General features: G+C 50.3%; 1 protein-coding gene across 1 annotated transcript in view; it reads right to left on the bottom strand.

The window, feature by feature from the left end:
• The window catches only part of RBBP7 (RB binding protein 7, chromatin remodeling factor), a 94,302-nt gene that overhangs the window by 15,778 nt on the left and 62,001 nt on the right, over window positions 1-16,523 (bottom strand). The window contains exons 5-6 of the mRNA XM_075334190.1: window positions 10,692-10,807; window positions 10,435-10,595 (exon numbers count right to left, since the gene is read on the bottom strand). Coding sequence (XP_075190305.1) covers window positions 10,435-10,595; window positions 10,692-10,807 — 277 coding nt within the window. The remainder of the gene's footprint in view (window positions 1-10,434; window positions 10,596-10,691; window positions 10,808-16,523) is intronic.

Genomic DNA, 16,523 nt, shown 5'->3' with positions numbered 1-16,523 from the left:
TGGAGCAACGAGGATGGCGCGGCGACAGTCTGACCTGATCTTGCGTAACACTCTGGGCAGTAGTGCCAGAGGAGGAAATACATAAGGCAGTCGAAACTGCAACCAGTCGTGAACTAGCGCGTCTGCCGCCAGAGCTCTGTGATCCTTGGACCGAGCCATGAATTCCGGGACTTTGTTGTAGTGCTGAGACGCCATTAGATCGACGTCTGGCGTTCCCCAACGGCAACAGATCTCTAGAAACACGTGCGGGTGAAGACCATTCCCCTGTGTCCATGCCCTGGCGACTGAGAAAAATCTGCTTCCCAGTTTTCTACGCCCGGGATGTGAACTGCGGAGAAGTTGGAGGCTGTGGCTTCCGCCCACAGCCGCATCTGCCGAACTGCTCGGAAGGCTTGACGACTGCGCGTGCCGCCCTGGTGGTTGATGTACGCAACTGCCTTGGCGTTGTCCGACTGAATTCGGATCTGCCTGCCGTCCAGCTACCGCTGGAACACCTTTAGGGCTAAATCCACTGCCCTTATCCCCAGAACATTTAACCGAGGGGAGGACTCTGTCGGAGTCCAGGTTCCCTGAGCCGAGTGGTGGAGGAAGACCGCTCCCCACCCTGACAGACTCGCGTCCGTCGTGACCCCAGCCCCGGCTGGGGGCCGGAAGGATTTTTCCTTCGCCCAGGAAGTGGAAAGAAGACACCACTGAAGAGAGGTTTTGCTGCAAGGGAAAGAGAGACGTTCTTGTCTAGGGACGTCGACCTCCTGTCCCATTTGCGGTGTCCGAAAGAATCGGACGCAGACGAAACTGCGCAAGGGACCTGCCTCCCTTGCTGTCACCATCTTCCTGGGACAGTGCATGAGGCGCCTCAAGGGGTGACTGGGCCCGAAGGAGAGATTGCACCCCTGTCTGTAGTGAACGCTGACTATGCAGCGGAAGCTTCACTATCGCTGAGAGTATAAAACTCCATCCCGAGATAAGTCAGTGATTGGGTCGGTGTCAGTTTTGACCCTGGAATTTTGATGATCTACCCGAACCCCTGGAGAGTCTCCAGAGCAATGGTCAGGTTGTGTTGACATGCCACCCAGGAGGGTGTCTTGACTAGAGGATCGTGTAGGTAAGTGATCACCGAGTGGCCCTGTAGGACCGCCACCACTGCTGCCATGACCTTGGTGAAGACCCGTGGGGCTGTCGCCAGGCCGAATGGCAGTGCCACGAACTGAAGGTGTTCATCCCTGATGGCGAAACGCAGAAAGCGTTGAAGCTCGGGTGCGATCGGCACATGGAGATAAGCATCCTTGATGTCAATTGATGGTAGGAAGTCTCCTTGTGACATCGAGGCTTCAGAGTGTTCACTGCCTGAAAAAGTGCATCGGCTCACTCGGGGGGTGGAGATGTTCTGAAGAAACGAGTCGGAGGACGAGAGCCGAGCTGTATCCTGTAACCGAGAGACAGAATGTCTCTCACCCATCGGTCTTGGACTGCGGCAAGGACGAGACTGTCTAGTAACTTCATCCAATTGCTCGCCAAACAAACGGTCGCCATAAAATGGCAAACCGGTTAAGAACTTCTTGGAAGCAGAGCCTGCCTTCCATTCACGTAGCCACATGGCCCTGCAGACTGCCACTGAATTGGTGGATGCTACCGCTGTACGGCTCGCAGAGTCCAGGAACGGCGTTCATGGCGTAGAACGAAAAAACCTACGCCTGAGAAGTGAAGGACACAACCTGCGTGGCAGAGTTATGTGCAACCGCAATAATCTCAGCCGGGGAAGCTGAGATAGCTTGGAGTGCCCTCACGGCTGCGAAGGCTGGAGCAAAAGATGCGACTATGGCTTCATAGATGGATTTCATCATAAGCGTTATTTGCCTGTCAGTGGCATTCGTGAGAGATGGACATCTGCCCCTAATACTACGGATCTAGCCGCCAGCCTAGAGACTGGAGCATCCACCCTGTGACACTGAGCCCAACCGTTAAGCACGTCAGGGGGGAAAAGGGTAACGCGTGTCAATAAGGCGCTTAGTAAGCGCTTGTCCGTCAAGTTCTGTGCTACTGGACGGCCCATCTGGAGTTAGAGTGATCAAAACACGCACTCCTGATGAAGTCGGGGAAGGTTCCCAGCGGGCCCGCTTAGCCTATCATAGGCCGCGGTCCGTGACGGAGTTCTCACCGTGGGATCTGGGTGTTACCCCAGGATGTTGTACCGACTCAGAGGGACCCGGGAGCGATGAACTCACAGCTCCCTGGCCCTGTGGTATCGGTCTGGACTGCAAGGCTTCCAGTATCTTAGCAGACCCCCTGTCCATAGACAGAGTCCTGTGATGTGAAAGCTATTCAGAGATTTGCTGATTTCATCATGCAAACTCTGTCGCTGTCATCTGTGCAGTGCCCGTAATATAGCCGCACAAGAGGTACCAGTTGTAAAATAAGCCAGTGCCTTGGCACCCTTACTCTTTAAGAGCAGACAACAGCATGTCGTCCGCAGGGTAATCAGTGAGGGTATACAGCCAAAAACAAATAATGCTGCCGAACAGTGAGATCATATACCATATAAATAAACATATATATATATATATATATATATATATATATATATATATATATATATATATATATATATATATATATATATATATATATATATATATATATATATATATATATATATATATATATATATATATATATACATACATACATACATACATACACACTGCGGCACCAAGGGGGGGACAGCACCTGAAAAACTGGTGCCCCCCAGTGCTCAGTGAGGGGGAAGGAGGATACCAACGTATGCTCCAGCCCTCCCTGCCGACGTCCAGTCGGCCGTCCCGTCGTTACCCCTGACTGGCAGGCCCGAGAACGGGAGTATATGGCACTAGGCCGTAAGAGCCAGGGACTAAATTTAAAAACGCGACCGGCAGACATGGCGCAGTCGGCGCGGTAGTCCCAGTCTCACAAACCAGTCAGCAACCGCTGCGGCGTTTGTAACACAGATGCTGCATGCAGTCCCTCAGGGGACACAGAGTACGTTATGATGCAGGGCTCTGTCCCTGTAGTCACAAAAGTGCGGGAATCTGGTGGCCTATAGTGATCAGTGAGGGGGGGCGGAGGACAGCGAGGTGTGCTCCAGCCCTCACTGTCGGCAACATACCGACCATCCCGCCCTTCTCCCTGACTGGCAGGCTCAGGGGCGGGAGTTTAACACACTAGGCCGCAAAAGCCGGGAACTAAAGTAAAAACCGCGGCCGGCAAACAGGCACGGTCGGCGCGGTAGTCCCGGACAAAAAATCCACACCGCAGTCGCAGCTGCGTCTGAGGCCAAGGTGCTTCATGCACCGTCCCAACGGGGACACAGAGTACCTGTAGATGCAGGGCCATGTCCCTGACGATACTCCGTCTCCTGTCCGGCAGATTCCCCCAGGGGCTGCGGATGTGGCTTGTGGCCACCAGATTCTCTGCCCCGGGTCTCCCTCAGCTGCAGCCAGAAGTTGCTGAAAACATGGCTGACGGCGTTCTCTGAGGAGGAGGGAGGCGTGGGCGTAGTCACAAAAAGTGCGGTAATCTGGTGCCCCAGCGTGGGTAGTGAGGGGGGCGGAGGACAGCTCAGTGTACTCCAGCCCTCACTGTCGGCGTCATACCGACCGTCCCGCCCTTTTCCCTGACTGGCAGGCCTGGGGGCGGGAGAATCCCATACTAGGCCGCAAAAGCCGGGGACTAAAGTTAAAATCGCGGCCGGCCGGCAGTGCACGGTCGGCGCGGTAGTCCCAGACCCATACGCACGCCGCAGTCGCTGCAGCGTCTGGGCCCAAGGTGCTTTATGCGCCGTCCCAACGGGGACACAGAGCACCTTGCCCTAGAAAGTGCGGGAATCTTCCAGTGCAGCGTCCCTCCCTTCCCCTGACTGGCAGGCCCGGGGGTGGGAATATGCGGTACTAGGCCGCAGAAGCCGGGGACTAGAGTTATAAGCGCGGCCGGCAAACAAGCGCGGTCAGCGCGGTAGTCCCGGCGCAGTAACACGCCCAGCAGTGCTGCAGCGTGTATGACACAAGCGCTCCATGCGCCGTCCCCAAGGGGACACAGAGTACCTCACAGTAGCAGGGCCATGTCCCTGACGATACCCAGCTCCTGTCCAGCAGATTCCCCAGGGGCTGCGGAGGGAGCACGGTCCCAGTGTCTGGAGACCGATTATGGATCCCACTTCACCCAGAGCCCTGCAGGGATGGGGAAGGAAAACAGCATGTTGGCTCCTGCCTATGTACCCGCAATGGGTACCTCAACCTTAACAGCACCGCCGACCAGAGTGGGGTGAGAAGGGAGCATGCCGGGGGCCCTATATGGGCCCACTTTTCTTCCATCCGATATAGTCAGCAGCTGCTGCTGACTAAATTGTGGAGCTATGCGTGCATGTGTGCCTCCTTCGCACAAAGCATAAAAACTGAGGAGCCCGTGATGCACGGGAGGGTGTATAGGCAGAGGGGAGGGGTTACACTTTTTAAAGTGTAATACTTTGTGTGGCCTCCGGAGGCAGAAGCTATACACCCAATTGTCTGGGTCTCCCAATGGAGCGACAAAGAAAACATAATCAATAATCATAATACAATACATTACGATTATGTTAAACTACAAAATTGCAGATAATGTATCTCCTCGAATACCAATCCCCCCTCCCGACCTCCCGCCACCCCACCTCTGCGTGTCCTTAATCCTTTAATTTTGTAACAAATACAAATCATGCCAATTTCTAATGGCAAATTTACATTAATTTATTGCTCAGCCCTACGTGGAACTATACATAAACACTGTTTGCCTATAAATCATAGTGCATTTGTTGGGCCTATTAGAGTGTTTATAACAGAGTGTTCATTTTAATGAAATTACCGTATTTTTCGATTGTAAGACGCACTTTTCCTCCCAAAACTTTGGGAGGAAAGTGAGGAGTGCGTCTTATAATCTGAATGTAGCTTACTGGGGAGGTGGTAGAGAGGGGTCGCAGAGGCCGGGGAAATGCTGCAGCGGCTATGCAGGGGCTGCGGTGGCTGGTGCTGGGACAGCTGTGCGGTATCAGCAATATTGCGCGTTGTCTCCGGTGGCTGGGTCTCCGACAACTTTACTGGCGCTGCGGGTCGAGTGGCGAAGACTTCAAATAATGCTGCCCGGAGCCGGCGTGTGCGCAGATGGAGCTCTCAGCTCAAGCTCTCATCTGCGCAGGCGCCGCCTCTGGCCCATTGATCTCCCTCCAGCAGACTTCAGGAAAATGGCGGCTGGATGTGGCGCTTGTGAAGATGAGATCTCGGCTTGCCATTGAGTCTAGAATTCAATCTGCGCTGACTCCGGGCGCCATTTCTTTGAAGCTCTCACCATCCGCAGCTGCCATCACCCGTGCCCAAGCATAGCTGCCTCAGCATGGCAGAACCAGCCTCCGCCCGAGCCCCAGCTGCCTCCACCACCGCTACTGCCCCCTCCGGTAAGACACTACCGGATTACAAGACGGACCCAATTTGTTTTTTCAACCTTTTCTTGCTCTGAATTTGGGGTGCATCTTATAATTCGGTGCGTCTTATAAAACTGAAAGAAGGGAATTTTGTTACTTACCGTAAATTCCTTTTCTTCTAGCTCTTATTGGGAGACCCAGACGATTGGGGTATAGCTACTGCCCTCTGGAGGCCACACAAAGCACTACATTAAAAGTGCAAGGCCCCTCCCCCTCTGGCTATACCCCCCCGTGGTATCACGGGTTCTCCAGTTTTAGTGCCAAAGCAAGAAGGAGGAAGCCAATAACTGGTTTAAACAAATTAACTCCGAATAACATCGGAGAACTGAAAAACCGTTCAACATGAACAACATGTGTACCCGCAAACAACAAAAAAACATCCCGAAGGACAACAGGGCGGGTGCTGGGTCTCCCAATAAGAGCTAGAAGAAAAGGAATTTACGGTAAGTAACAAAATTCCCTTCTTCAGCGCTCTATTGGGAGACCCAGACGATTGGGACGTCCAAAAGCTGTCCCTGGGTGGGTAAAGAAATACCTCATGTTAGAGCTGCAAAACAGCCCTCCCCTACGGGGGTGTCACTGCCGCCTGCAGGACTCTTCTACCTAAGCTGGCATCCGCCGAAGCATAGGTATGCACCTGATAATGCTTGGTGAAAGTGTGCAGACTGGACCAGGTAGCTGCCTGGCACACCTGTTGAGCCGAAGCCTGGTGACGTAATGCCCAGGACGCACCCACGGCTCTGGTGGAGTGGGCTTTTAGCCCTGAAGGAACCGGAAGCCCCGCAGAACGGTAGGCCTCTAGAATTGGTTCTTTGATCCATCGAGCCAGGGTGGCTTTAGAAGCCTGCAACCCCTTGCGCGGACCAGCGACAAGGACGAAAAGTGCATCGGCACGGCGTATGGGCGCCGTGCGGGAAATGTAGATTCTGAGTGCTCTCACCAGATCTAGCAAACGTAAGGCCTTTTCATACCGGTGAACCGGATGAGGGCAAAAAGAAGGCAAGGAAATATCCTGATTAAGATGAAAAGAGGATACGACCTTAGGGAGAAACTCCGGAATGGGGCGCAGCACAACCTTGTCCTGGTGGAACACCAGGAAGGGAGCCTTAGATGACAGAGCTGCCAGCTCAGACACTCGCCGAAGCGATGTGATTGCAACAAGAAACGCCACTTTCTGCGACAGCCGAGAAAAGGAAACTTCCTTCAGAGGCTCGAAGGGCGGCTTCTGGAGAGCAACTAGTACCCTGTTCAGATCCCATGGATCTAACGGTCGCTTGTACGGGGGCACAATATGACAGACCCCCTGCAGGAACGTGCGCACCTTAGGAAGACGTGCTAGACGCTTCTGAAAAAACACGGATAGTGCCGAAACTTGCCCTTTAAGGGAGCTGAGCGACAAGCCCTTTTCTAACCCCGATTGCAGGAAGGAAAGAAACTTGGGCAATGCAAATGGCCAGGGAGACACTCCCTGAGCAGAGCACCAGGACAAGAAAATCTTCCACGTTCTGTGGTAGATCTTAGCCGAATTCGACTTTCTAGCTTGTCTCATTGTGGCAATGACTCCCTGAGATAATCCAGCAGATGCTAGGATCCAGGACTCAATGGCCACACAGTCAGGTTCAGGGCCGCAGAATTCTGATGGAAAAACGGCCCTTGGGACAGTAAGTCTGGTCGGTCTGGCAGTGACCACGGTCGACCGATCGTGAGATGCCACAGATCCGGATACCACGACCTCCTCGGCCAGTCTGGAGCGACGAGTATGACGCGGCTGCACTCGGATCTGATCTTGCGTAGCACTCTGGGCAAGAGCGCCAGAGGCGGAAACACGTATGGGAGCTGAAACTGCGACCAATCTTGAACCAAGGCGTCTGCCGCCAGAGCTCTTTGATCGCGCGACCTCGCCATGAATGCCGGGACCTTGTTGTTGTGCCGGGATGCCATTAGGTCGACGTCCGGCACTCCCCAGCGGCGACAGATTTCCTGAAACACGTCCGGGTGAAGGGACCATTCCCCTGCGTCCATGCCCTGGCGACTGAGGAAGTCTGCTTCCCAGTTTTCTACGCCTGGGATGTGAACCGCGGATATGGTGGATGCTCTGTCCTCCACCCACATTAGAATGCGCCGGACTTCTTGGAAGGCTTGCCGACTGCGCGTCCCTCCTTGGTGGTTGATGTATGCCACCGCTGTGGAGTTGTCCGATTGGATTCGGATCTGCTTTCCTTCCAGCCACTGTTGGAAGGCCAGTAGAGCAAGATACACTGCTCTGATCTCCAGAACATTGATCTGAAGGGTGGACTCCTGCGGAGTCCACGTCCCCTGAGCCCTGTGGTGGAGAAATACTGCTCCCCACCCTGACAGACTCGCATCTGTCGTGACTACTGCCCAGGATGGGGGCAGGAAGGATCTTCCCTGAGACAATGATGTGGGAAGGAGCCACCATTGTAGAGAGTCTTTGGCCGTCTGGGAAAGCGAGACTTTCCTGTCCAGGGACGTTGACTTCCCGTCCCATTGGCGGAGAATGTCCCATTGAAGTGGGCGCAGATGAAACTGCGCAAAGGGAACTGCTTCCATGGCTGCCACCATCTTCCCTAGGAAATGCATGAGGCGCCGCAAGGGATGCAACTGGCCCTGCAGGAGAGATTGCACCCCTGTCTGTAGTGACCGCTGCTTGTCCAGCGGAAGCTTCACTATCGCTGCTAGAGTATGAAACTCCATGCCAAGATACGTTAGTGACTGAGTCGGTGATAGGATCGACTTTGGAAAGTTGATGATCCATCCGAAAGACTGTAGAGTCTCCAGCGTAGCATTCAGGCTGAGTTGGCATGCCTCCTGAGAGGGAGCTTTGACCAATAAGTCGTCTAGGTAAGGAATCACCGAGTGTCCCTGAGAGTGCAAGACTGCTACCACCGCCGCCATGACCTTGGTGAAGACCCGTGGGGCTGTCGCCAGACCAAATGGAAGAGCTACGAACTGAAAATGGTCGTCTCCTATCACAAAACGTAGAAAACGTTGATGTTCTGTAGCAATTGGCACGTGGAGATAAGCATCTTTGATGTCTATTGAGGCAAGGAAGTCTCCTCTGGACATTGAGGCAATGACAGAGCGGAGGGTTTCCATCCGGAACCTCCTGGCGTGCACATGTTTGTTGAGCCGTTTTAGGTCCAGAACAGGACGGAACGAGCCGTCCTTTTTTGGAACCACAAAGAGATTGGAGTAAAACCCTTGCCCTTGTTCCTGAGGAGGGACTGGGATAACCACTCCTTCCGCTTTTAGGGAATCCACCGCCTGCAGCAGAGCATCTGCTCGGTCTGGACGTGGGGAGGTTCTGAAGAACCGAGCTGGAGGACGAGAATTGAACTCGATTCTGTACCCGCGAGACAAAATGTCCGTCACCCACCGGTCTTTGACCTGTGACATCCAAATGCCGGAAAAGCGGGAGAGCCTGCCCCCGACCGGCGATGCGGAGGGGGGGGGCTGGAAGTCATGAGGTAGCCGCTTTGGAAGCGGTACCTCCATTTGCTTTCTTGGGGCGTGTGTGAGTCCGCCACGAATCTGAGTTTCTTTGCGTCCTCTGAGTCCCTTTGGACGAGGTAAATGGTGTCTTGCCCGAACCTCGAAAGGACTGAAACCTCTGCTGCCACTTTTTCTGCTGAGGTTTGGTTGTTCTGGGTTGTGGTAAAGAGGAGTCTTTACCCTTGGACTGCTTAATGATGTCAGCCAATGGCTCGCCAAACAGTCTCTCTCTAGACAAAGGCAAACTGGTTAAACATTTTTTGGAACCAGCATCTGCTTTCCAGTCCTTTAACCACAAGGCTCTGCGCAAAACTACCGAATTGGCGGACGCCATTGAGGTGCGACTGGTAGATTCTAGGACCGCATTGATAGCGTAAGACGCAAACGCCGACATCTGCGTGGTAAGGTGCGCCACTTGCGGCACTGCTGGATGCATGATAGCATCCACTTTTGCTAAGCCAGCTGAAATAGCCTGGAGTGCCCATACGGCTGCGAATGCCGGAGCAAACGACGCGCCTATAGCTTCATAGACAGATTTTAACCAAAGGTCCATCTGTCTGTCATTGGCATCTTTAAGTGAAGCGCCATCCTCCACTGCAACTATGGATCTAGCTGCAAGTTTGGAAATCGGTGGGTCCTGACCTCCTTCGCACACAAAGCTAAAACTGGAGAACCCGTGATACCACGGGGGGGTATAGCCAGAGGGGGAGGGGCCTTGCACTTTTAATGTAGTGCTTTGTGTGGCCTCCAGAGGGCAGTAGCTATACCCCAATCGTCTGGGTCTCCCAATAGAGCGCTGAAGAAATATAGTATATAATAATCCTTACATGCAACATACATGTCACCCAATAACCATTGGAAAAAAAAGTTTATTTTTTAAACTCTTCACAGCAACTGACATGTTTACATTGCGGATTAATACAACAAAGATACCAAGTTTATATAGTGATCGCACTGCGTGGGTGCGATGGGCAGACTGTGCTTTCCCTTCAGTAGCGACCAATGCATTGGAGATAAACAGCTGGTATCACACATTGGTGCAATCCAGGCTGCTGAAGTGGGATCCCAACTATATGCTACAGTCAGCACCCACGGAGGATGGTACAGATGTAGCTCCTGTGCCCACGCTATCCTTTTGCTTTAGATAATGAAGTTTTACTGGTATTTACACAATACACAAATCTGAAATAGAATTGTAAAAATGGAAACATTCCTAGCACTTCTTGTAACAGATTCTTTACTCAAGTGCAAACTTCATGCACACTTTGTCCGTGCTGGGAAACAACATCTGTCCCGCATTACTACTTTACTTTCTCTCTCTCTCCCCCCCCCCACCACACACACACACACTTTCTTTCAGCTGTATTCAGGTTTCCAATATGCAATTATTGACTGAATGATTTTTTTTTAAAACAAGGCAATAGCAATCCAGCACTTACATCATAAGTTTCTGATCGTCAGCAACGGAGCCAAACAAAGACTCGTGCAATAGATGCCAGGCTACATCCTCCACCACTGCTGAATGACCAGTGAAGATGGCTTTAGCGTCAATTATTTTTCCTTCTTTGGGTCCAGCACTTATGTCCCATAAGCAAACAGTCTGCAAACAAAAGGATTGTTATTCCATTATATTTCATAGCAATATTTGGAAATCTCTATCCACCCTCTGATATTGATAGAAGTTTGGCTTACTCACATGATCATCAGATGCACTTAAGAGGTGTCCACTCAAGTTAGAATTCCATGACAGGCCATAGCCCTCTTTCTGATGACCCCTTAACCTCAGATCAGGGTTACACTCGCCACTGGGATCTAACAAATATGACAATAATTAGGCAATGTAGTTTGTACAAAGTAATTATGTCAAAGCTTCAGGCAGACTTCACAGGTCATGACCACACCTTTCCAAAAATGTGTCAGGCTGACTTTCAGCCATTAACCAGCAAACTGCTTTCAGCTTAAACTTGTACGCATCCGTTTTGTGGATTTGCCACAACCTATAAAGAGTCAAAGCTACTTTGCTAAGGAATCAAATATTTCAATTAATTTCCCAATATAAAAGTATTTTTCCACGTAAGGGGTTATCCAGCCTTGGGGTATAAGTCAGTCATTATGTGACTGCAGACATGTGAATCCTAACAGCGCGCACAATCAGGATTCTCCAGTGCATATAATTTGCATTCATACGGTCACGTGCCAATTAGACGTGCGCAGCCTGACTCAATGCAAGTGTATTGAGCAAGGCCGGATGCAGCTAGTCAGAATGTGGGCAGAAGTATGGAAATGTCATGGTTAGCACTGCAGCCTTGCAGCGCTGGGGTCCTGGGTTCAAATCCCACTTAGGACAATATCTGCAAGAAGTTTGTATGTTCTCCCAGTGTTTGCGTGGGTTTCCTCTGGTTTCCTTCCACACGCCAAAGACCTACTGATAGGAACCCTTAGATTGTGAGCCCCAATGGGGACAGTGTTGCCAATGTATGTAAAGCGCTGTGGAATAGCGCTATATAAGTGAATAAATATATTATACTTTGTCACATGACTACCCACTCCCTGCACCAGAGAGCTCACGTGAAGCGCGTGTACTGAGAATTCACAAACCTGCAGTCAAGGATTGACTGAAGACTTGTACCCCAAAGATGGAGCACCCCTTTAAATACCAGAGTAATACAGACAGTTTCATAAATGTTATTCAAAGTGAATGCCACCAGATTTTACATAACAAACAGTATGCATTATTAGATCTGGTGAGGCCTGTGTACTTACTGTGAATTTCCATGTCGGAATGACTGCCTGATACAATTTTAAAGATTTTCTGCCCAATAGGAACATGAGCATTTCTTTCACAAGTCCAGCTTTTGCTACTCAATATGCTCATATTATTACCTAAATTATACAGCCATTCTGGATTTGAAAGTAAGTAGACAAGCCTCATCAGGTATCAGATCCATTTGCTCATGTATGAAGTTTAAATTGGATAAATGTGCTGACAGACTTCTACAGTGGAACCTTTGTTAACGAGAACAATCCGATCTGGGAGTGCGCTTGTTAACCAAGTTACTCGTTCAGCAGAGCAAGATTTCCCATAGGAAATCATTGCAATGCAGAGAATTCATTCCACAACTTGTTAAATGTCCCATCTGGTCCCCTATTGTGTCATTCCACACATGCACAAAACACAAACAAACACACAAGCACGCACATATGTTCACTTTACCTTCCGTTCCATCGCCGGTCTCCTGGGACTTGCTGTTTGCTAGTACGGGCTGTGTATCGGGTTATCATCACGACGAGGGAGGAACTTCCGCACCCAGAGTGCTGACGTCAAAGGCAGGAGCCGCTTGCCTCTGATTGGTCAGCGCGCTGCTTTTGAGTAGCGGTGACAGAGGAAGTTCCTGCTTCATCGCTATGGTTGCCGATGCACAGCCTATACCGGCAAACTACAGGACCCAGGAGGCCGGCGATGGAACGGAAGGTACACATTATGCTCACCTTCCCTTCCATCGCCGGCCTCCTGGATCTTGTAGTTCGTCGCGAGGATTCCTCCCTCGTCGCGATGTACTGGGGAATTACAAGAACCATGAGACCGGCGATGGAACGGAAGGTAAGGTGAGCATAATACTGTATGTGTGTGTGTGTGTGTATGTGTTTGTGCGGACTGCAAGAGCGGGTTAGAGTGCAGTAGATGTACGGAACCGGAAGTGTGTGCGGTGAGTATTTTGCTCGTACAGCAAAGCTTTCTCGTAAACAGAGTTAAAATTTACAGAAAGCCTTGCTTGTTAAGCGAAATTCTCGTTAACTGGGTTACTCGTTAAGCGAGGTTCCACTGTATGTATAATATCCCAGTAATAGAAGAAATCCATGATAACTGGGGTATACTTCAAAGTGACAAATCTCCGGCATGCTCACACTAGAAACGGGTGAATTTAATCGAGTGGAAATTAATTCTATTTGAATCTTACAAAAATCTGTATTCTCCACAATACAAAAATTATATTTCATTCACTGGCTGTCATTTTGCTGAACCGTAAAAAGGTGGCTAAAAAGTTGTAAAAAAAAAAAAAAAAAAAATAAATAAATAAATAAAAAACACCCCTTTCCCACACAATACTCACCCCTCACCTGCCTGGCTACACATGCTGCCCATTGTCCGGTCTTATGCTATGTGCGCACTGGGAAATGGAATTTTCTTGAGAAAATTCCGTATGCTCTCAAAGATTACCGCACCCGCGGTAAAAAACCGCGGGAAACCGCACCTGAAAACCGCATGCGGTTTGCCACGGTTTTACCGCGGTATTGCCGCGTGCGGGTTGGGATGTGCTTTATTGCATTCAATGCAATAAAGCACATTAAAAAAAAAAAAAAAAAAAAAAAAAGTCATTTAATTCTGAGATAGTAGATAGACAGAAGAATAGATAGAGGGATAGATAGACAGACAGGGATAGATAGATAGATTTCCCACGGTCGGCAGTGAGTTCACATTACCGGCCGTGGGAAATGACCGGTAATTACCTCTGCTGTCTGCTGCTTTCATTCAGCGCTGTGTCTGTGACAGTCGCGGCTGGATGTAAGCAGCGCAGGAGCGGTGGATTACGCCGGAGCTTTGGTGCGGGAGGGGTTAATAAAATGGTGAACGAGGCTTGTTTGTTTTATTTAAAATAAAGGATTTTTCGGTGTCTGTGATTTTTTCACTTTACTTACGGGTTGATCATGTCAACTGTCACATAGACGCTGCCATGATCAAGCCTGGAGTTAATGGCGGTGGTCCCCCACCATCATTAACCCCTTGTATTACCTTGCTGCCACTGCAACACGGCGGCAAGAAGAGCCGGGGACACGCCGGTATTGCCGCATAATGCATGCGACAGTCCCGGGGCAGCTGCGGCTGATATTCTCGGCTGCCGGAGGGGGAGTGAGGTAGGGGACATTAACCTTGCCCCTCTCACTCCCCAGCCTGAGAATACCGGGCCGCCGCTGTGTGCTTACCTCGGCTGGAAGGTAAATATGCAGCGGAGCCCACGTTCTTTGTTTTCTATATTTCCGTTTTCTTTCTATGGATGTCCATCTGTGTCTGTGATGTCCATCTGTGTCTGTGATGTCCATCTGTGTCTGTGATGTCCATCTGTGTCTGTGATGTCCATCTGTGTCTGTGATGTCCATCTGTGTCTGTGATGTCCATCTGTGTCTGTGATGTCCATCTGTGTCTGTGATGTCCATCTGTGTCTGTGATGTCCATCTGTGTCTGTGATGTCCATCTGTGTCTGTGATGTCCATCTGTGTCTGTGATGTCCATCTGTGTCTGTGATGTCCATCTGTGTCTGTGATGTCCATCTGTGTCTGTGATGTCCATCTGTGTCTGTGATGTCCATCTGTGTCTGTGATGTCCATCTGTGTCTGTGATGTCCATCTGTGTCTGTGATGTCCATCTGTGTCTGTGATGTCCATCTGTGTCTGTGATGTCCATCTGTGTCTGTGATGTCCATCTGTGTCTGTGATGTCCATCTGTGTCTGTGATGTCCATCTGTGTCTGTGATGTCCATCTGTGTCTGTGATGTCCATCTGTGTCTGTGATGTGTTTACTCTCTGCTTTGCTTCCTCTTCCTGTAATGACATCACTTCCCTGCAAAACCGCAGACAAGCGATGTACATTACCGGAGGTAAACCGCGAAATACCGCAGGGAATAACGCAGGAAAACGCAGTGAACCGCACAGAATTTGCTGCCTGCGTTATTCCCTGCGGGATTTCATGATTAACATTGGAGTCAATGGAGTGAAATCCCGCAGCGATGTGCGGAAAAGAAGTGACATGCACTTGTTTTTGCTGTGGGATTCCCGCAGCAAAACATGCAGCTGTCAAATTCCGCCCAGTGCGCACAGGATTTTTTTTCTCCATAGGATTTGCTGGTGATTCACTGCAGAGATGTTATGAACATTTTCTGCAGCGAAACATGCAGCAAATCCGCAGAAAAATCCGGTAAGTGCGCACATAGCCTTAAACTGTTTTTCCAGCCATCGCATCTGCAGTGTCTTCACTCTGGGCCGGCCGATCCGGCTGAGATGGCAGCCAGCCAGACAAATGAGCGGTGAGGTGAGCATCTGTTTGTTGTGCCCCCTCCCTTAACGTGTGCACATGGCCTAAGACAACGTTGCCGTGACTCTAATTTCCAGAAAAACCCACACAATTTAGCGCATTTGAATTGTCAATTTGCCCACATTTATCATTCACTGGCAGAACAAGCTACTATAAGTATGTATATTAACCCCTTTACCACCCAGCGCTTTCAAGTTTCTCTGCCATTCTTCCAAGAGCCATAACACTTTTTTTACTTTTCTCTCAATATAGCCATGAGGGCTTTTTTTTTTCCAAGACGCATGGTACTTTTGAATGAAACCATTCTGCCCCATCTTGTACTGGAAAACAAAAACAATTCAAAGTGCGGTGAAATTGCAAAAAAAGAAGGGAATTTTGTTACTTACCGTAAATTCCTTTTCTTCTAGCTCCAATTGGGAGACCCAGACAATTGGGTGTATAGCTACTGCCTCCGGAGGCCACACAAAGTATTACACTAAAAAGTGTAAGGCCCCTCCCCTTCTGGCTATACACCCCCCGTGGGATCACGGGCTGCTCAGTTTTAGTGCTAAAGCAAGAAGGAGGAAAGCCAATAACTGGTTTAAACAAATTCACTCCGAATAACATCGGAGAACTGAAAACCGTTCAACATGAACAACATGTATACCCGCAAAAAAACCAAAAATCCCGAAGGACAACAGGGCGGGTGCTGGGTCTCCCAATTGGAGCTAGAAGAAAAGGAATTTACGGTAAGTAACAAAATTCCCTTCTTTGTCGCTCCTAATTGGGAGACCCAGACAATTGGGACGTCCAAAAGCTGTCCCTGGGTGGGTAACTTAATACCTCATGTTAGAGCTGCAAAACAGCTCTCCCTTACGAGGAGGCAACTGCCGTCTGCAGGACTCCTCTACCTAGGCCGGCGTTCGCCGAAGCGTAGGCATGCACCTGATAATGTATGGTGAAAGTGTGCAGACTCTACCAGGTAGCTGCCTGGCACATCTGTTGAGCCGTAGCCTGGTGACGTAATGCCCAGGACGTACCCACGGCTCTGGTTGAATGGGCGTTCAGCCGTGATGGAACCGGAAGCCTAGCAGAACGGTAGGCTGCAAGAATTGGTTCTTTGATCTATCGAGCCAGGGTGGATTTGGAAGCCTGCGACCCTTTGCGCTTACCAGCGACAAGGACAAAGGGTGTATCCGAGCGGCGCAAAGGCGCCGTGCGGGAAATGTAGATTCTGAGTGGTCTCACTAGATCTAACAAATGTAAGTCCTTTTCATACCGATGAACCGGATGAGGACAAAAGGAAGGTAAGGAGATATCCTGATTAATATGAAACGAGGACACTACCTTAGGGAGAAACTCCTGAATGAGGCGCAACACTACCTTGTCCTGGTGGAACACCAGGAAGGGAGCCTTGGATGACAGTGCTGCTAGCTCAGACACTGTCCGAAGAGACGTGAT

The sequence above is a fragment of the Anomaloglossus baeobatrachus genome, chromosome 2 (genome assembly GCF_048569485.1).
Source record: "Anomaloglossus baeobatrachus isolate aAnoBae1 chromosome 2, aAnoBae1.hap1, whole genome shotgun sequence".
Lineage (NCBI taxonomy): Eukaryota > Metazoa > Chordata > Amphibia > Anura > Aromobatidae > Anomaloglossus > Anomaloglossus baeobatrachus.
This window is presented reverse-complemented; position numbering and strand designations above follow the sequence as displayed.